This window comes from Prinia subflava, chromosome 22, assembly GCF_021018805.1.
Source record: "Prinia subflava isolate CZ2003 ecotype Zambia chromosome 22, Cam_Psub_1.2, whole genome shotgun sequence".
Classification (NCBI taxonomy): Eukaryota; Metazoa; Chordata; class Aves; order Passeriformes; family Cisticolidae; genus Prinia; species Prinia subflava.
Genome location: NC_086268.1, coordinates 2,098,813 through 2,122,624, shown reverse-complemented (window position 1 = coordinate 2,122,624; position 23,812 = coordinate 2,098,813). Strand labels below are relative to the sequence as shown.

The following is a 23,812-nucleotide window of genomic DNA, read 5'->3' as shown; positions in this document are numbered from 1 at the left end:
AAGGGGGTGCTGTGGGGATTGCCAGGGTTAAGGCACTCAGACAGCAGCGCGAGGCTCTCACAAACCCTTCAGCAGAGGGGCTCAGAAAAAAAACCAAAAACAAAACCACCCCACTGCTGTTTGCAGCCTGCTCGCAGCTCGCATCAGCTCCCATTAACTGGGAGGCAATTTTCTCCCCAGCCCAGAGTTAATTCCTCCTCTAACTGCTGGCTCTATCCGGAGAACAGCAGGGCAGCAGCGACTATCGGCGCTGAATTTCCTTTTACGCTAGGATGGTGCACGGAGGTCTGGGGAGTGTGAGCTGCCTGTGCAGGGCATGCGAGCTGCATCTCTGTGAGCTCATGCAGGAGGCTCTGTCAGGAGGGCTCAGAAATGAAGCCAAGCACGGAAACATCTCGGGGAGCCCTCTGCACCTCTGCTCCCCCATTGCTGGCAGCGCCGCAGACGCATTGTGTGTGTTTACAGATGAAAAAGCAAAAATAAAACCGATGCCGGCTTTAAAATTCCGCCGAGCGCAGCCTTCTGCACTGATTCCAAATGTTTATAAACACGGGAGTTAATGTAATCAGCACTGCAGCAAATACACACCAGGTACACGGGCAGAGACAGGAGTGTCAAACGCGCTCCCAGCTCGGAGTGACAGCTCTCTGCTGTGGGCTCTGCAGCAAACAAAAGCAGCTGAAAAACCCCACCGAGGAATGCTTTAAGGAGGAATCCCTTCCCCCCTCCTCCTCCCCTCCTTCCAGGACATTTTGGTAGTTACAGCTGTAAAAATCTCGGGGAAGGTGTCTGTTCCCACCGAGCCTTTCAAGTGGCAGGGAGCCACTGGGAAGGGGCCGCTGCTTGGGAAGGCACTGGGGAATTCCTGGCTCCCCTGGGGGCCATCCACCAGCCCAGCCCTGGCTTTGTGCTCATTCCACAGCACACAGGAGCTGCTTCAGGAGGATTTGGACAAGCCTGACTGCAGGAACTGTTCCACCCCGGGGAAGGATGTGCACCAGCTCGCCAGGGAAGATCCCATCCAGAGGAGTTGTGCCAGTGCAGAACCCTCCCCAACCCCTCATTCAAGAGTTGTGCCCATGCCAGCCCCATCCCAACCCCATCCCAACCCCATCCCAACCCCATCCCAACCCCATCCCAATCCCATCCCAGCCCCATCCCAACTCCTGCCCACTTCCCAAAGCCCACGTTTTCCAGTGGGAAGGCTTTGGGGAGGTCCCATCCCAGCACTGCTGAGGAGACGTTACCTCACACGGCAGCATCAGCAGAAAACCCCAGTGCCAGCAGAACAGCCAAAATGCTGGGAGGACAAAACACTGCAAGCCTGTGGGGGTTTTTTCTTTCTTTTTTTTTTTCCAGCCAAGTGTTGTTTCATGCTCTAATGGCAATTTTCAAGAGCGATATTGGCGTGACAACTTATGTAAGTGTGGGCCAAGTTCCTACACCACTTCCAGTGTCTGTGCCTAAACCAGATTTCACAGGGGTGCACAGGACAGGTTTGGATCTCTGTTTTGGTGGCTACTTGCCACCTAAAATGAGATTTTTACCACCCCTAAAACCCAAGGGAGGGTAAATGTTGCAATATTAGAAATTATTTTCCTTGGAGAAGGTGGGATTCCTCACAGCCCAGGTCTATCAACCAGGTGGGTTGGAGTTTTTCTCTCATTGTTTCTAGTTATAGATTTATGGAAGGGATTTCTGAGTCTCACCTTGGTTCATGTGTTCCTGCAGTAGGAACCTTGAAATCCCCTGTTTTATCCTTGCAGGTACCACACTCAGGGCTCCTTTGCCACCTCTCTGGCTGGGATGAGTTTTAGGAACCCACTGTTGTGAGGGGTAGAACAGGGAGTGAAAAATGGGCTGAAGCAGCTGATGTAGCAAAACAGAAGGCAGCTCCCCCAGCCCCTCAGAGGACAGGCACACAGAGACCTCCCCAAATTAAAAAAAAAAAAATACAAAGCATGATGCAATTAAATATGTTACATATTATGATCTTCCTCCCCTAGAAATAACAAAAAACTGCCAAACCGAAGCATTCTGCTCCTGCCTCTCCTGCTCATGCACAAGTCCCCCTGGGCTTCACGGAAATTTTGGACTCACAAAATGCTGCAGAACGGGGGCCCCATGGCACTGTGTAATAAATCTTAGAAGTTAACAGCCAGAACTGTGCCAAATGTGATGGGTTTTGCTTTGTGCAGGATCATGAAAATAATACATTCTGGCTCAGTAAGTCAGGCCTGATGCACCCGGGCTAATGGTCCACTGCTGCTGCTGCTGCTGCTAAATGGATTTACATTTTTGTCTCACATGGTTGAGGTCTGTGATTTGGGAGGCCAAGGCCCCGAGGCTTTATCAAATCTCCCCAGATTCTTGAAGGGAAATGTGAATTTTTCCCCCCCAGCCTGAAATGCCACCTGAAATGCAGGAAGCTTAGAGGAGGAGTGTTGAGGTGTGGCTGCCACGCAGATCTTGGGGACATCAGCTCAGGTGCAGTGACAACAGAATAAATGGGAGAAAGGGGAATAATGTAAGCTGGAACATTGTTAATGTGGGGAGCTCCATGGTAACTCGGAGAGACCTGCCCAGGGGAACAATGTCTCATCGGAGGTATCTCTTTAATGGAGTTGGAAAAGGAAATAATGAGATTTTATGGATTAAAACTGAAATTAGACAGATAAACACTGCACGGGCAGGAAAACCAACCAGCAGCAAGGATGCTGGGAGCTCCCCACAGCCTGTCTGTCCACAGGGATGGGGGGTTGCACTCCTAAGCTTGGGTCTGCAGCTTTAGAGAAGAGGCAGGAGGCAGAAATCATCAGTCCAGCAGCCTCAGCCCCACAGGCAGGACATCCAAAGGAATCCCAGCGGCCTTCCAGCCTGCGAATCTATTAACTAAACCTCATTACTACGTAATAACTTTTGTTATTTCGGAACAAACCTTGTATCTGGTTAATCCGCTTTGTTACAGAGCTGCCCATCCTTCCCTTGAACAGGAATTAACTTCTAAAGGAATTAAAAGGAGGAGGAGACTGCCGAAGGGGTCCTTGGGGCTATCTTTTTATAGCTGCTGGCTGCCCCCTCCTTTCCCTTTCCCACTATGTGCGCTATCCTTCCCCACTGATCCCGTCCTTTTCTGCCTGCCAGGCATTGATTTGTTCCCGTGTTGTTCTAATGGAGCTTGAAATCAACATGACTTTGTTGTTGGTTGTTGTCATTGTTGTTCACATCTTTGTTTGGGGTTCAGCATCCTCGCAGAGGCCAGGGCAGCTCGGGAGCCGGCGGGAGCAGGCTGAGAGATCCACACAGGCTGCGTCTGTGTCCGCGGAATAATCCTGCCACAAAGCTCAGCAGAACCGCTGCCCCCTCCTCCTAACATCGGCTCTTGTGCCAGCTCTGAGTCCCCTCGCTCATCGGCGCCCGCAGAGGGTGGCCAGAACAGGCTCCTTCCTTCAGCAGGCCCAGGAAAACGCTGTGCTGTCCACAGGGCGGGCGATTCGCATCGCCGGTGCCGGCTCCGCGCATCCCCCCCGGCGCAGGGTGAAAAATGCGTTCAGTCTGGGAGGTGGGTGTCGGGAATTCGGGAATTAATTCAGCAACAACCGCGTCCGAAGGGTATTCAGGAACAGCCTCAAGCGCTCAAGCCGCGGGGCGGCGAGGCAGGAGCAGCTCCGGGAGCCCGCGGCGAGGGCAGCGCGGCCGGACACGGCGAACAAAGCCCAGCTGCCGCCAGCTGCCAACATCCGGAGGGGCGGGCGGCCAGCCCGGCCACCCGTCCCGCCCTCGCCGCGCATCCCCGGGAGCGGCCGGGCGAAGGGTTAACGCTGCGCCCTCCTTCCTGCGAGCGCTGACATCACGGGGCGGGCCCCGCCCGCCAGTGTGTGCGTGAGTGCGAGCGCGGCCGCCGAGCCCCGCACCGGGCACCGCACCCGGGCACCGCACCCGGGCACCCGCGGCCGGCCCGGCCCCGCGCCCCCCGCCCGGCCATGGAGCGCCGCGCCCGGCCCCGCACCGGCACCGCCTGAGCGCCGCCGGGGCCCCAGCGCAGGGCGGGCAGCGGGCGGGGGCTGCCGAGCCCCGCCGCCGTAGCCACGGCACCGCCGCAGCCCGCCGAGGGCTCTGCCTCGCTGCTCTTTATTGCCTTTGCCTCCCCTCGTGCTTTTTTGTGCGGGGTTTCTTTTGGTTGATTTTTTTTTCTCTCTCTCTCTCAAATTTTTTTTTTTTTTTTAATCGCATTTTTTTCCCCCTCCCACCTCCCGTTTCCTCGTCACTCGCCCGGGCTCTGCGGAAGGAAGCGCCCGCGCTGCCCCGCGGCCGGAGCGCCCCGCGCCCGCCCAGAGGGGCCCCGCGGATGTGCGGAGCTCCCCCCGGAGCCCTCCCGCCCTCCCGCCGCTCCTTTGTCCTCACGCACCTACCATCTTATTTTTATTTTTTTTTTTTTTTGAATATATATATATATTTTTCAAGCAGACCTGAGCATCACCGCGGGCTGGGAGGGTGGGGGGCCCCGCGGCGCTGCCAGACCGACCCCTGCCCATCGCTCTTAAGGAACTCTCATGGCTTCACGGCTGCAGACAAGTTGCCGCGCATCGTGGTGGACTATCGGAGTTTGCATCCTGGCAGCCGCGCTCCTACCAGGTGAGCCGGTCCCCGGAGGGCGCTGGGCTCCGCCGGAGGCAGCCCCGGACGGGGTTTGCGGGGTGCCCGCGGGGGAAATGGGGTGCGGGGAGGGGAAGGGTGGGATCGGCGTTTCGGGGTGCGCGCCCGGCTCTGGAGCAGGTGTGGAGCGGGTCTGGAGCATCTGTGCGAGGGTGGGAGAGAGCCGGGGCCGGTTCCAGCGCCGGCTCGGCTCGGAACAACACGCTCGTTTGTTTTGGGAGCAGCTGCAGGCAGCGGGCTCCGGAGCCCTGCGAGCTGAGGCCGTTTGTTTGCTTTTTTGGATCGAGCAGCGTCTAGCGAGGCGCGGCAGCCAGGCTTCCCCGGAAAGGCAGCCACGAGGCTGGGCACGGAGCGCAGATGTTCCGGGAGGAGAGGTGGAGGCTTTCGGCTCTCCAGCATCCCCGAAATCCCCGCTCCCCTCCGCACACACTTCCCACGGGCTCTTCTGCGGAGGGGCTGGACCGCTCCCAGGTTTCAGCGCTTCCTTTCGCTGCCTTTGAGCTTGGCTGCCAGATGGCATCTCATTCACGCCTTTGGTTCCGATCCATCGCTCGGGTTCCGCTCCGTCTCTGGAACGGAGGAGATGGGCAGGGATGTGCATCCACCGCTCCCCAGCCCGCTGGAGCCACCCGGGCGGCGGCAGAGCGCTCCGGGTGTCCCTCCCCTGGGCAGGGACCTTCCCCGGGCTCCAGCGCAGCGCTGGGGAGCTGAGAGTGACCCACTTTGGCCAGTGCCCTGCGGGGACTCATTTATTCTGCTCCAGTGCAGAACGGGTTAACGCCGTCCTGGAGGGCTTTCCGGGAGTGGGAGCCGTGGGGAGGGGATGGCAGTCTGCGTTTGCAGCTTGTGAATGAACCGAGAGATGCAAACAGAGGCGATGTTTTGCCTTTTTGGGGCTCGGCTGCGGGTGGCTGGGGCTGGAGCGCTGGCGGCGGGCACGGGAGCGGATCCAGCCCGCAGCAGCATCTGCAGCTGGAGAGAGGAGGCGGTGAAGGCAGGGTGGAATTGGGTCCGCTGCTCCGGTATCGGGGCTGGGGCAGCGTCCCAGAGCAGCCAGGCTGGCCGGGCTGTGACTCTGAGATGTGGCCGCAGCGAGCGAGCTCTGGGACATCACAGCAAATGCCGGGGCCCAGAGCTCCCAGCACAGGGGACATGGGAGATCAACAGATCCCAGCGACTGCATGGTTAAAATGGATGAGGACAGAGGTGAAATGGGCGGGGGTGGCTCTCCAGAAGCCGGGGAGGCTGTGAGAGGGAAAAGGTTAACAGGGCGATGAGAGAGCAGGGCTGGGTGCACCTCGGTGTTCCCAGGACAAAGGGATCTGCTGTGCATTGCAAAAAGAGGTGACGGAAGGGACAGCCTCGGGCTCCCTGCTCTCCTCTGTGCTCACAGGCAGGTGCCTGGCTGAGCTCTGGCTCCTCACAAGGAGTCTGAGAACTTTCCGTGCTGTTCTTCACCCGGCCCTCCCTCCTGGTCCTTCTCCTCCCCAGAGCCCTGGGGAAGGGCGCTGGAGGGGCAGTAATGACTGTGCTGCCCAAACCAAAAGGACTTTGTGCTCCCCTGGGGACTGCTTTCACCAAGGAGACACGCAGTGTCCCTGACACAGCCTGGCATCTCACCTTGTCCTGCCAAGAGAGACTTTTGCCCCCCTGCTTCTCCTATTCCTGGCCGTTCTCAGGGCTGTGCTGCCAGCAGCCAGGCGGGCTCGTCCCCTGCCACTGCAGTTTGTCCTGCACTGTCCCGCTGGCAGCTCTGCCAGCAGAAGCCAGTGGTGCATCTCGTGGTGCTTTGCCAAGGCCGGGGTGCAGCCAGCTCCGCAGTGTTCCAGGATAATCCTTCCCAACGCCTGCCCCGCTGCCCTGCAGCCTGTGTGGGCGAGACTCTCGGCCCGACCAGTTTCGTGGTGGATGCACCACAGCTGCAGGAGTGTCTGATCCTGGATATTAAATATTTATTCATTCGCTTATTGCGCTCGTTGGGGCGCTGTGGACGGACCCAGAGCTGCAGGGAAGGACCAGTGCTGCTCTAAGCAGAGAGGCTCTACCAGAGCCCAGGTCTGGGTGCCTTCCTGAGGAAGGTGATTCCTGGAGTTCACAGTGCCAAAATCATATCTATAAACAAATATAAGCTGTATTTAAGCTTTGAATGACTCTCCTTGCTTAACAAGGAGAGGAAACTCAGGATCCTCTGCTGCAAGTGAATTGGTAGCTGTGGAGTGGTTGGAAAATGTGGTTTCATACCCAACACCCAGGAAGGATCAGAGCCCTGCTGCTCTCTGGAAAACCTTTCATGTCCAGCTGATCAATGCCATTTCATTCTGTTCCCACCCACCTCCCCCTTCAGATAATGTTAGCTTTTTTTTTTACTCTGATAAGGAAATAAAAGTTCCGCCGCTGTAAAAGCTGAAAGGAGCCTCGTATAAAAATCTGCTTTACAAATTATCTTTAATGTGAGCGGTTCAATCGTCCAGAACGGATTCAATTCACGGCTCCTGCAGCCTTCCATGCCCATCCATTTGGAACCAGGTATCAACTCACGCTCCATTCAAGATATTGATATCCACAGGGGTTACTGGAAAGCCCTGGGGGAAGGGCAGTAGAGATCCCAGGCAGAGGTTAAGAACACTTGCAGTTAAATTTATGCATTACAAGCCTTAACAATCTGTCTGTTTATCCCCGCCGTGGAGCTCCTGCAGCTTGAGATGCAGCCACATAGAGCAGAGGCATCTTCTGTGCCTGGTCCTGCCTCTGCACATCTGGGCCTCCATTCCCAGGCTCTGGCTGCAGACAAATTCCTCTCTGTATCGCTGGGCTACCTCCTGCTCTCCCACAGGGGCCTGGGAACACTTTGCTTTGAGATGCTCCACAGGGGAGAGCTGCAGAGGTGGCTGGAGCTGCTTTGGCACAGGGATTTTTCCATTGCTTGAAAGGAGCATTGAGGGAGCCGTGGTGACCTGCAGGGCTGAGGTCAGGCTGCAGCTGGAGGGAGGGTTCACTTTGGGGAGGTACAACAGATCTCTGAGTGCTGGGAAGAGCCAGGGCACGTCACTGCAGGATCTGCTCCATCTTGGACTTTGTAGAGATGCTTTCGTATCCCAAAGGAGCTTCCAAAATGCAAAAAAATGTTGCCAGAGTCTCCTTCAGCCTTCGGGTTGAGTTCTTGGTTGTTATTTTTCCTTCCCCCGCCACCTGCCTCCTCCCAAAACTCACCCACACCTGCATCGGGCTATTTCAGGAAGCAAAAGTGTGTCTTGGGCTGATTTTTTTTTTCTCATTAAACCTGACTTAAACCGACCGGTCGGGTTTTAGGCTGGCGTGCACTGAGGAACTGCTGAGTGTGTCAGTGGGTGGGGGGCCAGGCTGGGGGCTCAGCCCACGAGCAGGGGGTGCCTGCCCCATGCCAGGGATGCTCTTTGCTCCCTGGACCAGCAGCCTCCATCAGGCAGGAGCCCCCAGCCCAGTCCCACCAGCAGGGAGGTGCCGGGGGCACATCCAGAGTTTGGGATGAGCTGGTGGCCGAGGAGATGCTGGCACAGCTCTCCTTGCATCAGCCCTGCTCTAGGCCTGCCACAAAAGCCAAGCTTAAAGGGAGGCACCACAGGGCTCCTTTGAGCAGGGCTCACACCTCGGCTGAGTCATGGAAAGATCCAGAAGAGCCGGTTGTCCCTGCCCTGCTTCCCAGGCCTGGCTGCCACTGGCACCTCCTGCCCTCTGCTAGTGCCACTCGGGCTGGGGACAGCCTGGGGGGACAGCAGCAAGTGGCCACCCTGAGCCAGGGGGAGGCTCTTTCCCACCTCCAGCGCCCTGGGGAGTTCCCCAGCACTGCCAGCAGACAGGGGTGGGGGCAAGCACTGCAGGAAAAAGGAGGTTTAATCATAGAATCCAGAATTATTTGGATTGGAAGGCACCTTAAAGATCATCTTCCAACCCCCTGCCTTGGGCAGGGACACCTTCCACCAGACTGGTTTGCTCAGAGCCAAAAATTTTTGGAAGAGCTGGGGTTGGGCTGTGTGAGAGAGCTGCAGGGCTGAGCTGGCCACAGTCCTCAGGGCTGCTGAGAAAGGGTTTGAGTCTTGCAACATCCTTGCCCGAGGTGCTGATGGCTCTTGCTCAGCCCCTTTCACAGGCCAGCCAGGCTTATCAGTGCAAAAAAGCAGAAACAAATGAGGGAGGGACAAAGGAAGGTACTCCAATCTCCCAACCCCTGGAGACCTTGCTTTTTCAAATCACGTCAGATTAAATCAGGGCAGCTCTGCTGAAGGGTGAGCTGGTGCCGCCAGCCAGCGGAGCAGGGACCCGGTTTGCACTGGAGACACCTCTCTGAGTTAATTACCAGAGCTCAGCCACCCCAGCACGCAGAATTCCCTGCTCCTGAACCCTCAGCAGCATTTTCAGGTGAAGGTTTGTTAAACTAAGGGATGTCTCATGACACATTTCTTCCTGGCTGCTGTTGGTGCTCTCCCAGGTGCACATTTGCCCTGGCTGCTCCCACTGAAGGATTGGTCCAGGCTGGATTGAGGCACATCCCAGCACTCACACAGGGTTTTCAAGGAGAACCCCTTGGCTCTGAAGGAGAAGGAGATCTGCTCCAAGCGCTGCTGGTGGGAGGAAGGGGAATTTCCCCTCTGTCACCACGCTGGGTTTAACATCCCTTCTCTGTCACACGGAGAAACGGGAAGAGAAATTTGCTGCCCTTTGCAGCACCGTGTCCCTGTCTGTGCCCTGGGCTGTGTCCCAGCCTCCAGGGGCACTTGGGGACGGCTGTGGGGCTCAGCTCCTGCTGCCCACTGCGTGCCCGTCCCCTCTGGGCACTGCCTGCAGCCCTGCCCAGGGGCTGGCAGCTCCAGAGCTCGGCTCTGCTGCAGTCCCAGGGCGCAGACAGCAGCTCCTGGCCCTGAGAAGGGGAGGCAGCCTCAGTCCCTTGCTGTCCCCAGCTCAGAGGGACAGGAGGACACAGGTTAGGGAGGCACAGAGGGCCTGGCCAGTGGTGTCAGCAGCTCCGTGGGGAGCTGGGGATGGCTGGGAGGAACTGACCCAACCTGACGAACCATCTCTGCTCCATTCCCCACCACAAAGCAGTCCCTGCAGGAGGTTCATAATCCTGCCTTGACATTACTGGGTGTGATGCAAGAGGGAAGCGTTTCTCAGCGTTATCCACCCCGCTCTGCCTCCCTGTGCTGCAGCCTGCCCTGCCTGGCTCGGAGCCAGAGCAGCTGGGGATGGTGGACAGCCCTGCAGCCTCCAGGTGTGCGGGGAGAGGAGCCCCAGAGAGGCAGGAGCAGTGGGATTCTCCTCCCTGGGAGTTCCAGCACAAGGAAAGGCTTTGCTGTCCTCCATCCCAGCCTTTCTAGCTGCGGGGAGCAGCAAAGTGCTTCCATCTGCTCCCAACCATGCAGGGATGCTCCAGATGTGGTGCAGGACCTGCGGATCACATCCGTGCCTGGGAGCAGCGGCAGGCACCAGATGGAGCACCTGGCTGAGGCACAGCAGGTACTCCCGAGCCTGCTCAGGCAAGGGGGCTCAGCCCCCTCCCTCCCCACCTGCAATCAGGCTGATTTTGAGGCTGTTTTGCTTCTCTTGTGGAAAATCCCTCCATCAGGAGCGCCAGGGGGTGCAGCTGGCAGCCAGGGCTCACATCCAGCCCTCCCAGAGCCATCTAAGGGCTGGCTGGGAGGGACCCCGGGGTGCAGTGAGTGCTCTGTGGCCACCTGAGAGCAGAACCAGCCCTGAGCTCTGTGTGAGGCTCCAGGCAGTGGTGCAGGGGCTGGGGCTGTGTTGTGGGCCCAGGGGTTTCACCTCTTGCCTGTTCTCTGCACTGAGGTTCTCACAAGAGGCAAAACCAGGTTTCATTTGCTGTCCCCTGGCAGGACACCCTCTGGACCAAGGGAAATGCTGCTTGAGCAGCTTTCCACCGACCATTTTCACAGCCCAAGGGCTCAGTTTGGGGGCAGAGTTCTGGCTGCGGGCTCAGGGTCTGATGCTGATGTGTACAAGAGGCTGGTGTGACTCAAGAGCAGAGGGCTGTAATTAGAGGTTGTTATCCTGAGTGTCCTGGCAGAGCCAAGGGTTACAAATGGTCCCTGATGGGCAGAAGTCACAAACTCAGGGGAGAGTTTAATAGGAGAGGAGAAAGGTCAGAGTTTCTGCCACTTTCTGTTCCTGATGTCTGTGCAGAGCAGCTTGGCACGGGATGGTGAGGAACTGTGGCACTCAGGGCAGGAGAGAGCAAAGAGGGAGGGATGAACCCTGCCCTGTCCTTGAGCAGCCCAGCATGAGCCTGCTCAGCTCCAGCCTGGTGCCAGAGGAGTTCCCAGTTATGGATAACTCAAGGAGTTATCAGTTAGGAGTTCCCAGTTGTGAGTTATCAATTATGAGTTCCCAGTTGTGAGTTATGAGTTCCCAGTTGTGAGTTATCAATTATGAGCTCCCAGTTAGGAGTTACCAGTTCTGTGGAGTCATAACTCAGCCCTCACCCAAACCCATGGTGGAGGCTCCCCTTGCCTTGGAACCCCTCCTAGAAATGACACCCTGCAAAACCTGCAGTCAGGAGGAGACTTTTCACTGGAGAATTACCAGTAAATCAAGCTCTGGCTACATTTTTCTCAGGCAAATGCATCCTAGGAAATGCCTTTTCTTAGGAAAAGCCATCCAAGGGGCTTTACTCTGACTTTTCTTGGGCCACACAATCAGCAGAGACCCCTTGGAGGCAAGCCCAGAGTCTCGTTCCCACCAGTGCTGATGGCCTTCCTCACCTGGGGGGTGCCAAAACCAGAGGAAATGTTAAGGATGGATAATCCAGGTCAGTTTAGGCGCTGTAAGAACACACAGGAAGATCTCTCCCATTCTAGAGGGGTTATTTTTCCTTTTCCTTGCCTGTCTCCTCCCTTAGCCAAGGCAGTGTGAGCAGCAGTGTTGTTTTAAGGGCTGGAACAGGAGGCAGCAGCAGATTTGGTGGTGCTCAGCTGCCCAAGCTGCTCATTCCTGGGCCTCTTTGGGCTCTTCCCGTGGTCAGCTGCACCAAGAGAGTGTCTGGGGACCGTGCTGGAGGAGGGACATCCCTGGATAGGAAGGCACAGCCCTGGCTCTGCCCATTCACGGCCGCTGAGGATCAGGGATGTGTTGCATAGCAGCATCCCTGCCATGCTGTAACTCACATCAGCTGCCAGTTTCCATTGGATACAGGACCCCTCTTGGCTCTGCTAGGCTCGGTGTTTTACTTGGTGAGTTTATTTCTCGTGCTGAGGGGAAGGGGCAGTGTTGGATCTCTTTACTCCAGCTCAGCCCCCCAGTATCTGGGTGCTGCTGTGGGAGCAGGAGAGGCCAGGAGCTCTGTGGGTGTGATTTTCATGGAGAGCCTTTTCCCAGTGATGGGGCTGAGCTTTGCCAAATTTCCCTCGTGCTTGGGTTCAGTGAGGATCCTGGGAAGGTGGGGAGGTCTCGTTGGGATCTCCTGGCACAGGGAGCGATCGCAGTGCTCTGATCTCTCCAGCAGCCTTGTCTGGGGGTTTGCTGGGTGCCTGATGGGTGTGCTGGGGTCTCCCTTCGATAGGAGCTGGGTGGGATCCTTCAGAGCACGGCAGCACTCCTGGGAGGGCTGGGAGGGAGGCTTGAAGAGAGCAGAGCTGGGAAAAGGGGGGATGTTCTCTCTGAGGAGGGGATGAGCAGGACTGAGGAAAGGAAGGCTGCAGTGCTTTGCAGTGCCCTGGCAGGTCTTATTTGTGGTTCTCCAGGAGAGCCAGGCTGGAACAGCCATCCTGTCACCTCTTTCAGCCCATGATCTTGACAAGATTTGCTGGATGTCCACCCAAAAACCAGCTCACATGTGCCCACTGCAGCACGGACCCTCTGGAGCACCACGGAGGATCAGGAAGGAAACCTGGAGATCCTGATCCCTGCATTCCCAGCTCCAGAGCTCAGCTGGCCTCACAGGGCTGGGACACCCCCTGGGACATCACCCCAGACACCAAGCAAGCAGGGACAGGGCAGGAGTCACCCCCAGGATTGCAGGGATTTGCTGCTGATTCAGTTCCAAGCTGGAGCAGCAATTTGCCAGTGAAAGAACCTTTATCCCCCGACTCCCCCAGTCCTTCTGGGAGTTTGATTTCTCAGCTCACAACAGAATGATGGCGGTAGCAGTGAATTCTCTGGGGCTAATATTGCCAGCTAGCACACTATAGAAAGAAAATTCTTTATTTGTTGGCGTGGCAGGAACAGACTTTGGAAAATGTACCCTGATTTTTAAATACCCATTTCGCCTGTGGTGTAAATACTAAAATGTGGTTTTTTCTCTCCCCCCTCTCTCTCTCTCTCTCTCTCTCGGAGTTTAAAAATATCGCCAGCCTGGGGAGGTGCATCTTTCACTGAGATTTATAACGGCTGCTCTCAAGTGATCTGGAAAATGAGCCTCCCTCTGCCCCATCCAGCCTGGCACCTTCCAAGAATTTATTTCCTGTATTTGCACAAGCCTAAGAATACTTAGAGGCTGCATCTCCACCCAAGCACTCTTAATTATTTAAGTTTTGTTTATGGCCGCTCTCAGGGGAGCTGGGCACGTCCAGGCTGCTGATGCCTCCCTCCCCTGGGTAACTCAGCCCTGCGTTACTGCTGTTTAATAATGACCAACAAATCACGGATGCTGCGCCGTTTGCCCAGGATGGATCGCCCTGGTCCAAAAATTGGCCAAGCCCTCAGAGCAGGGGGAGAGAGACGTGCAGGGGCTGCTGTGTGAGCACAGAGCTTTGGCTCTCAGTGCCCCGTGTCCGTGCCAAGCTGCCTCGTGTCTCATCCAGTGACCCCCTGCTCACTTCTGGCTCGCTGGGGACCTGTGGCTGAGGCGAGGCAGGAGCCTGGCATGGCAGGAGGCAGCGAGGAAGAGGAGGGAGGCTCCTTCCTGGGCTCTGCCCACCTCCACAACCAACCTGTGACTGCCTCTGGTCACAGCCTGGTGCTGCACCCCCTGCCCACGGCACCCCTCACCCCCATCCCTTCCTCCCTGCTCTTCCCAGCCCCTTGGGGGGTTCAGGCCACCTCTCCCGTTACCCTGCTCATCCAAAAGCTGCAGTTCTGGCAGTGAAGGGGTTTTTTTTCCCAGCCCTGTGGCAAAGCCCCCCAGCCCCAGTGAGGTCTGAGGGAATCTGTAGTCTCGTGGCTGCCTCTGCTCCTGTCACGCTCGGTGATAAAGAGAGAGGGAGAGATTTTGATTACGTTATGACAAGAGACAGGGAGATGGAGTGAAAGCTGTGCTCTGCCTGTTGTAATTCCAATTAGCAGGGGTAGTGTGGCCAGAGCCTGACAGCTGTATTGATCCCAACTTTGGATGGGGACAACCTTTCAGGGGTCCCTGGGGCACGGGGACAGCTGTGGGGCAGGGAGGGGGAGAAAAGCCTGTTTGTGATGGGGCTCTTGAGCAGGCAACTGCATTTCATGCTCCAAAAATGCCACAGCCAGCGTGGCACTTAAGCTGTCTGCTGGATTTACCCCAAAATCTGTGCTGCAAACCCCCCTTGGGGTTTCTCTCATACTGCAGGACGGAGCAGGCTGCTCCTCGGTGTGCACGTGGAGTGAGTTTATCCAGGCTCGGGTTCTTCCCCAGACAGAATGTGCCCAAGTTAGATAAATCAGCATCCAGGAACAAAACCCCAGGGCTGTGAGGAAAGGGGGAGTTTCCCTCTGCCACTTGAAGAGGGAAACTCAAGGTCAGGAACTGAGCAGGCTGGCAGGGGCTGTGGGCAGGCTGTTTGTGCAGATGCTGTCTCAGCTGTACCCTCTCTGTGCCGAAGGGGAGGGCTCCAATTTGCAGTTCTGCTGGTATTGATCTGAGACCTTTCACTGCCTCGAAACTCGCCCTGGAAATAAACGGCTCCAATCGTTCTCCTTAAGTACATATATTTTTTTGTATTCTTGACATTTCAAACGCTGCCGTGCCCGTGGAGTACCTTACAGTACCTCACTGGAAATGGGAATATCTGCTACCAACTCCTACCGGGCGTGAATCAGCTTTTACTTACAGGGAAAGAATGGCCTGGAGGTGATGGCAAAGGCAGGCTGAGCTCAGAAGGGCTGGCAGCGTTTCCTGGCTTTGCCACGAGCTCCCTGGAATATCCGTGGCCAGCTCACCTCACCTCTGTGTGCCTTTCCTCGTCAGGAGCTGCTGGGAGCTGTCCCTCTCTGCCCTGCACGCCTGATCCTCCCCGAGCCAAGCCCCGAGTTTGCAGAGCACGGGGAAAGGTGACTCCCCTTCCCTTTTTTCACAGCAGCCAGAAGCAGGCAGCTCCTTGCCCAGGGAGTTTAGAAGGCAGGAAATGCTTTTGAATGGACCCATGTACAAATGTTCTGTGGGTGCAGACACTGGGCCTGGTTCCTGGCTGCTCTGGGTGTGGGATGTGGGGTTGGCATCATGGAATTGGGTGAACGTGGCCCATTGGCTTCTCTGCCTGCTTGAATTCACAGGTCTCTTGCTGGTTTTGGATTTGGGTCACCCCTGGTTTCCAGAGAGGGGTTGCAGGTGGGTGAGAGTTAAGGCTGGACATCCCTGCTCCTTCCCACCCCCAGCCTGGCTCTTTGCTGGACCCTGCACCAGGAATGCCTGTCCCATGTCCACCCTGTCCCCGGCTCTGCCCTGGGTGCTGAGGCAGGAAGGACAGCAAGGACCTCCTGCCACGACAGCAGTGGGAGTCTCCAGACACCTGCAGCGAGTTTTGCATTTCCTAAAAACCCCCACAGAGCTGCGAGCAGGATTCCTGACACCTGAGCTGCCCCGTGGTGGGATGCAGATAACACAAACGCCCTTTGTTGCAGGAGTGAGCACTTCCAAAACTCTGTGGCCCTTCCACCAGGTAGGGATGGAGCCCAGGCCCAGTGAGCCACCCAGTTTGTCCCAGTGTGAGCCTCACATGGCACCGAGTGTGGCTGCCTCAGACAGCAGATGGGTTTAAACAAGTGCTAGAGAAGCTCTCGAGTCTCTCCTGGGTGGGTGACAACTTCAGCCATATGCAGGAGGCTGTGGCATCCCGAGGCTGGGAGAAACTTCCCTGGGGAGAACCACAAAGAGCCACTTCTCTCCTGGCCACAGGAGCTGCAGGATTCCTTGGAGGAAGGAAGGGAGGTGCAGTGGAGAGGCAGGGAAGCAGCAGAGTCAGCAGCTGCCTCCTGCCTGCCCACGGAGTCTGTCTGCATCCTCCTCCTCCTCCTCACCCTGCAGCCCCAGTGCACCCCAGCACCCCGGGCTGGGAGTGTTCCAGACCGGGGGAGTTGTTACAAAACCCTGGCCAGGACACAGAGGGAGAGAGATGGAAGGTTTAAAGTTCGATAATTGTTAATTATTACCCAAGGTTCCAGGAGAGTTTCTGGGAAAAAGACGTGGCTCTCTTTTTGCAAAGGTGTTTCATAGAACATTAGTCTCTGTCCTGGCCACACTAAACCCTTCCACTCTGCTTCTTTCTGCCTCCTGTGGGATTAATAAAGTGCTGCTGGAGAGCTTCTTATCTCCGAGCTGAATAATGTTTGCAATACAGGGAGGGGAGCTTTGATCCGGGAAAGGGAGCAGAGGAAGGACAGAGGGGGGCTCGTGGGGCAGGCTGGGCTGTGCTGGGCGTGGGCACGGCTGCTCCTGCACCCAGCCTGGTCTGCAGGGAACAGCAGGAAGAAAAAATACCTGGGAACCTCCTGAGAGGGAGAGGAAGCCCCAGGAAGGGGTGCTGGTGCTGCCATCCACCCCGGGAGGCTTTGCTGCCCTTCCCTCTCTTCCTTTCCAAGCTGGCAGCGGGGCGGGAGCCCGCGGGCCACGGGCCACACCTGAGAGGCAGGACGGGCTCCTGAGCTTCCCACGGGTGTGGGCTGGGAGCAGCTGGGCAGGGCCGGGCCCCCGGGGCAGCACCGGCACCCCTGGGAGCCAGCCAGGGCAGGCAGGGCAGGGGAAAAGCAAAGAAATGAAAAGAAAAGAGAGAAGGAGAAGGAGAAGGAGAAGGAGAAGGAGAAGGAGAAGGAGAAGGAGAAGGAGAAGGGGAAGGGGAAGGGGAAGGGGAAGGGGAAGGGGAAGGGGAAGGGGAAGGGGAAGGGAAGGGGAAGGGGAAGGGGAAGGAGAAGGAGAAGGAGAAGGAGAAGGAGAAGGAGAAGGAGAAGGGGAAGGGGAAGGGGAAGGGGAAGGGGAAGGGGAAGGGGAAGGGGAAGGGGAAGGGAAGGAGAAGGAGAAGGAGAAGGAGAAGGAGAAGGAGAAGGAGAAGGAGAAGGAGAAGGAGAAGGAGAAGGAGAAGGAGAAGGAGAAGGAGAAGGAGAAGGAGAAGGAGAAGGAGAAGGAGAAGGAGAAGGAGAAGGAGAAGGAGAAGGAGAAGGGGAAAGGAAAGGAAAGGAAAGGAAAGGAAAGGAAAGGAAAGGAAAGGAAAGGAAAGGAAAGGAAAGGAAAGGAAAGGAAAGGAAAGGAAAGGAAAGGAAAGGAAAGGAAAGGAAAGGAAAGGAAAGGAAAGGAAAGGAAAGGAAAGGAAAGGAAAGGAAAGGAAAGGAAAGGAAAGGAAAGGAAAGGAAAGGAAAGGAAAGGAAAGGAAAGGAAAGGAAAGGAAAGGAAAGGAGGAGGGGTTTGGCTCCCTGCAGCCTCCCAGCACCATCATCTCCCACCCTGCTCCCCACCCTCAGCCTGCCCTGGCTCCTGAGCCCTGAGCAATGCTGCTTCCCAGTCCCACAATCTCCCGGGGACTCCATGGGCAGGGAAAGCAGCTGTGTGACCCCGTGGGGTTTGTGTGAAGTGCAGGGTGTTGGATAATACTGGAAACAGCTCCAAAGCTGGCTCTGGAGAGCGAGGGCTGCTTTGGGTTTTTCAGCAGAGAACGGGCTGGGGCAGCTGAGGCAGTTCCTGAAGTTCCTAAGGAGCAGCCATTTCTTTTTACTTTTCCTCTTCTTGCAGCAGAGTTTCTTGATGCCTTCAGCCTGAGTTTCCCCACAGCGAGCCTGAGTTTCCCCACAGTGAGCCCTCCACCTGTGCAGGCCCAGACAGCTTTGGAGGCTTTGAAGTGTGGCTTCACACTTTTTCTCCCCCAAAAAAAGGGAACCAGTTCTGAGCACAACAAGCTGCATCAGGTTTGCAGCTCTGTCTGCAAAGGAGGAGGTGAAAGAAGAACACCCTTTTCTCTCTGTGTGCCAGGCCAGGCCAGGCTGCCCCTCTCAGACATCCCAGAGGAGCTGTGGATCTCCAGGAGGGCTCAGCTGTTGTTTGCCTGCTCCAAAGCCCCACACCACAGCCCCACGTGGACGCTTAATCCACAGGGAGATTAGCGGCCGAGCTTCATCTTCACCCACCCCTCTCCTCAGCCCAGCCTGGCTGGATAAATCTGGGAAATCCAGCGAGGCTGGGACAGCTGAGCCCTGTGCCAGCCCCTCCAGGGACGGGAGTTGTGCCCCCTGTGCCCGTCCTGTTGTGCAGTGCCCTGGTCCAGGGTTGAGGTTTGCTGGAGGTGGGCAGGGAGAGCTGCAGGTGTCTGAGAAAATGTGGATTTCCCCACAGCCAGGTGGATCTCAGACGGTTCAGGCCCCTTTGGGAGGGCAGCATCCTGGCTGCTCTTCCTGCAAAGCCACCCCCAGGTCTGGCCACGGCGGGAGGATGAGGAGGGGGTGCCCGGGGGTGACATCCCTGTCCCCAAGGCGTGTGGCCCTGAGCATTCTCCTCAAGGGGGATTTGCCTGCCAGGCCCATCTGTTCCTTCGGCCCGTTGCCATGGAGACAGGGTGGCTTGAGATGGGCCGGGGACGCCGGGAAAAAGAATCCAGGCAGGAAAAATATTCCTTTTTTTATTATCCTGGGCAGAAATGAGAGGGAGAGGGAGGGCACCCTTCTGGCTCCTCCCCGTGTCCCCCCTTAGGGCTGTGCTGCCCCCAGGCTCCTCCTGCTCTCTGCTTTTGCCTTCCCCTCCAGGCTGGGTCTCCCATCCAGGTGTGGGGCAGCAGCCAGGTGAGGTCTGGGTCTGTTGAGGTGAAGGTTTGGGCTGTTGCAGGTGAGGTCTGGGTCTGTTCAGGCTATGCAGGTGAGGGTTTGGGCTGTGCAGGTGAGGTCTGGGGCTGTTCAGGTGAGGTCTGAAGCTTCTCAGGTGAAGGTTTGGGCTGTGCAGGTGAGGGTCTGGATCTGTTCAGGTGAGGTCTGGGTCTGTTCAGGTGAGCTCTGGGTCTGTTCAGGTGAGCTCCGGGAGCTCTCCTGCCCCCCTGGCACGGCCACAAGCACTGAGGATACTTTGACAGGGGGCTCTGCCTCTCCCCCAGCCCTGGAGCCATTCCCATGGAATCCCAGTCTGGTTTGGCTTGGAAGGACCTTGAAGATCATCTCTGCCCAGCCCAGATCCCCTCACTTGCCCAGGTGTGCGCCCAAGAGGAGCAGCCTGGCAGTTTGGTTTTAGTGCAAGGAGTCACTTGTCAGAACGAGTCACTCCCAGCCTTCCCAGTAAAAAAAATCCTGGAATGGAGTGAAAATGGTGCCCTGCTATTTGTGTGCATATGGCTCTGCCTGCCTGGGTGTATCTCAAGTGGAAATGGCCTGGAAAAAAAAAAGCAAACAAAAGGGGAAACAACAAATAAATATCTGCTTGTTGACAGTGAGATCCAGGCTAATGTTTGACAGACGAAAGTGAGGCGAACGCGAAGTGACAGATTGACAGAAAGACAGACATGTTTTTGTGCTAGTTTAGCATCCTGATAGGAACAGAAGATGATTCAGGTTTGCAGGGGACCTTGAGGGGTCACCTACCTGCCTGCTGAGGCGGGTGGGTGTGCTAAACACCCGCTGGCAAGAGCTCGACGCCCCTGGCCCCCTTCCCCTGGCACCAGGAGGCTGCTCTGAGTGGCAGGGCTGGCAGGAGCTGGTTCCAAACTGGTGGTACTGGGCCAAACTGGGGCAGGGAGCCTGGGAGAGGCAAGGGGGGGAAGCTCTGTGGTTTAGTGACGAGGGGGTGTTGGGCAAAGATCGGACTCGATGATCTTGGAGGGCTTTTCCATCCCTAAAATCCTGTGATCCTAAAGCCAGGGCTCCTCCTGGGTAGGACACTCACTGTGAGGGCAGTCTGGGGGTTTTGATGACGAAGCTTTTTGTTTGTTCCTCCTAAATCCGGGCGGGATCGATGGGGGAGCCGTCCCCTGCACTTCTGTGGTGGAGTCTGGCTGTGCTGGCTGCAGTCCCAGCTGCAGATTTTCCTGTCTCTGCCTTTCCCCCTGCCCTGGGCACCTCTCTGGACACGGCTGCTCCCAGGGCAGGAGGCAGTGGGAGGCATTTCAGGTTGGATAGGGCTTGGAGCAACCTGGAAGTTGTCCCTGTCCATGGCAGGGGGGTGAGGAATTGATCTTTGAGTTCCCTTCCCACCCATTCCGTGATTCTAGGCTTTGGGGCCGGGGTCAAGTGTTGAGGACAAGCTTTGTTTTCCCAGCATCAGACCTGAGGCTTGCCCTGGGAGCTGAGAGGAGGAAGCAGGTGCTCACGTGGCCCTTGTGAGTGCAGAGCTGGCTTAAAGTCACCTTTGTGCTCCCCTTTATCCCAGATCTGAGTGCAGCAGGGCTGAATGTCACCTGCTCCCTTGTGAGCAGCGATTTACAAGTGCTCATCCTGCTCCCTGTTTGCAGAGCAAATGCCCTTTTCCTGTTGGCTCTGCCCTCCCTGCAGTGGGGAATCAGCAGATTCTGGGCTTGAAGCTTCTCCCAGATTTATGAGCTTGCTCTTCACCTTGAGAGTGAGGCTCCCTTGCCCTGAGAAAGCTTTGAAACCCAAAACGCCGATTGCTGACTTCAGCAAACACCATTGATCCTCCCGCAAATAAAATTTCTTTCTTTCTCCTTTTTAGGACGCGGCTTGTGGGGATTTTGTTGTTGTTCCTCTTTGTGTTTCTCTTTTTCCTCTGGAGACACGAGTCCCAAATGGTTCTGAGCAAAATCAATGTGAATCTGAAAAGAACTCATCAATAGTCCCTGTGGGGGATGTTTCCTACCAGCTAGGCACCAACAAAAACCCCACAAAGCCCCCTCCTCTCATCTTTCTGTCCCCTTGAAAAGCAAGGTTCTTTAATTGGCTTTCAATCCCGGGAAGAGCAGAGCTGTTTGTATGGAATTGGTAATAGGGGATAATATCGTGCCCTGAGTGATGGGTTATTTGATCCTGTGCGTCAGAAACCTGAGCCTGTGCCTGGGAAATCAGGTGGGGAGGGGGATCCCAGCCTGGCTCCGTGCCCAAACAAAGGCACAGCTGCTTTTGTATTCCCAAAAACGATTAGGAACAATCCCCTTTTGTCCTGCTGCTCCAGGGGATGGGATGGCACTGGGGAAAGGATGGATGGATGGGGTGGACAAAGGTGGGGTCACTCTGGGGACGTGGTTTTGACCTTGGTTCCAGCTGTGTCCCTCACCCAGCCCTGGCTGTGACTGCACAGGGACAAACACTGACCCCCGTGGCTGCCCAGTGCCTCCTGCACACCCTCACCTCATCTCTGTGTCCCTAAATGTCACTGCCAGGCCTCTGCCAGCCCCAGCTGGGCTTGGAAATGGGGACAAAGAGGTGACAAACCCAGCCAGTCACCAGCTCACCTTCAGTGAGATCCAGAGTGAGGACCACTGACATCAGCAGCACGTGGAACACTCCAGAGAGGGGTGTGGGAGGCATCTGGAGCTGGGAGAGCTCCAACAGCACCAGGTCCCCGAGCTCTGAGCCCAGTGAAACGTGCTTGAAATGCCCCCTGGCTCCGAGCTGACTCAAGCACACAAGTGAAACTTGTTGATGTGGATGACACCGTTCGTTCCTGGCTGGTTTTTGTTTGTTTTGTGCTGCGTTTCTTGCTGCAGCTGCCTTTGGAGCGATAAATAGCTGTGGAGCTTGTTTGTGGTCTGTGCAAAGTTGTAAATATTTAATCAGAGGTCTGAAGCTGGATTTGTTTGGTTGGCAAAAGATAAAAATGGCTTTTTTCAGGGTTTAGAGCTAGGGACAGACCTTCAGAAACAAGCTCAGGGTCAGCTTTTAATTAATCAATTATTTTAAGATTGGAGCACGCCGGTCTGTGACAGATTTTCCGAACACCTCAGCTCCCAGCAAACCTAACACGTGGCAGAGCACTTGAGCTGACTGGCACTCAGCGTGCCCCTGGTGTGAAATATTATTTACAGAGGCAGCCCTGCTGACATGTGCCAGCAAAGTGTGACCTGTACCCACTGCCCCTCCTCCTGCTCCTCCTTGGGTTTGGATTCCGCTCTCCAAGGAAGACAAGGAGAGAAGGATAGACAAGGATATCCTTCCTAGGCCCAGCTTCCCTCTGGCTTTGTTGGGATTAGGGATCCAGGCCCTGGACAGCTGCTCCTGTAGAAATCCTGTTGCAAATTCCTGGGAAGTTTTTATTTTTTGATTCTCCCATTAGCAATTCTGAAGGAACCTCTCTAGCAGGCACCTGGCTCCGTGGCCAGGCTACCTGCACAAACACTGGCACACACCCCGAGGGACTGGCTGGGAATGTGCAGGGGGTGAATTCTGAGTGTCCTCAGAGCCAGCCGGACCCCACAGCTCAATCCCTGCCTGAGGGACCTGTCCCAGCTCCGGGCTGCAGCCCAGTGCTCCCTTTGCAGCATTTCCATGTTGGCTCTGGCTGGGTGCAGGGATCTGGCAATGCCCAGGTTCTCCAGTGTGGTGCCAGCTTTGTGGATTGTATCCCTTGGGACTGAGCAGGGGGATGCTCCCGCCTTGGCCAGCTGGTGTTTGCCTTGTGGAGGAGGGCACGGCTTGTTTGTGAGCAGGACCAAGCCCCAGCTCTGATCCCAACATCCTCCCTGCTAAATCCCAGCCTTGGGATGAGCTCCTGGGGTCCAGCTGTCCCCTCCAGGGGCCAGAGCCTTGCCAGGGCTCGTTTCTGAGACCTGGGGTTTGTGTGCTGGCCAGTTGAGCACAGGATAACTGCGCTGACCCTGCTGACTGAAGCACTCCCTGCCTGGGGGACTGAGTTTTCCAGGCTCTCCTGGCACTGCAGGATCCAGGGAGGGACAATAACCCAGAGACCTGGCACTGCAGGATGGAGATGTGGAGGATACGGGTTGGGGATGCAGGTTGTGAAGGATGAGGATGGAAGGGATGGGGATGCAGGGGCTGCAGGGTGGGGATTTGAGGGGTGCAGGATGAGGATGTGAGGAGTGAAGGATGGGGATGTGAGGGATGCAAGATGGGGATACAGATTTTGCAAGATGGGGACATGAGAGATGCAGGATGGGGATTTGAGGGGTGCAGGATGGGGACATGAGGAATGCAGGATTGGGATGCAGGATTTGGATGCAAGATGGGGATAAAAAGGAGTACAGGATGAGGATGTCAGGAGTGCAGGATGGGGACACAAGGGATGCAGGATGGGGATTTGAGGAGTGCAGGATGAGGATGTGAGGAATGAAGGATGGGGATGCAGGATGGGGGTACAGATTTTGCAGGATGGGGACATGAGAGATGCAGGATTGGGATGCAGGATTTGGATGCAAGATGGGGATAAAAAGGGGTACAGGATGAGGATGTCAGGAGTGCAGGATGGGGGCACGAGGGATGCAGGATGAGAGTGCAGGGGGTTCAGGATGGAAAGCGAGGGTTTCACAGTGGAATGTGAGGGTTGCAAGGACGGGGATTCGGAGCTTTCAGGAATTTCAGGAATTCCAGGAGGTTCAGGAATTAATGGGGTTAATGCTCTGCACCAAGGCATCCTTTGTTCTGGGCAGGCTGCTGAGGTTTGGAAATGGAGCGCTGAGGAGCGAACACCGCAAAATAGAAACGTCCGCACTTTCTGCTGCTGATTTTCAGTTTCAACAGCTGCTCCATTTGGAACGGATGAAAATGCGCTCCGGCTTAGTAGGAGTCAATTAAAAATAAACCGAGGGAGAGGATTGGTTTTGGAGCCCAGCGACGCTCATCGGACATAAAAGTTGCCTCCTTGTCGAGCCTGGATTTTCGCTCCGATTTGCCACGGGCGGCGGGACGGAGCCGGGAGCGCTCATTAGCATGGCAGTGCCGTGGGTTGCGCTGGATTCCCGGCCCCGGCGCTTTGTTCCCGCTGCCGGCGGAGCGGGGATGAGCCCGCGGACCCCCCCTTTGCTGGGGAGGGGACAGCGCTGTCCCCCCGCGGGGTGACACTGCTGCCTGCCTGCCCGGGCGGATTAGGCAGCAGCCAGCGGACATCTGCGGG

The 23,812-nt window shown here is 56.5% G+C and overlaps 1 protein-coding gene across 2 annotated transcripts in view; it reads left to right on the top strand.

Moving 5' to 3' along the window:
• The first annotated feature begins 1,293 nt into the window (after window positions 1–1,293).
• NECTIN1 (nectin cell adhesion molecule 1) overlaps window positions 1,294–23,812 on the top strand; it is a 92,016-nt gene continuing 69,497 nt past the window's right edge. The window contains exon 1 of one of the 2 annotated variants that reach the window (XM_063418084.1): window positions 1,294–4,635. In XM_063418084.1, coding sequence (XP_063274154.1) covers window positions 4,554–4,635 — 82 coding nt within the window. In that variant the 5' untranslated portion in view covers window positions 1,294–4,553. The remainder of the gene's footprint in view (window positions 4,636–23,812) is intronic. The other variant, XM_063418085.1, reaches the window with a different exon arrangement.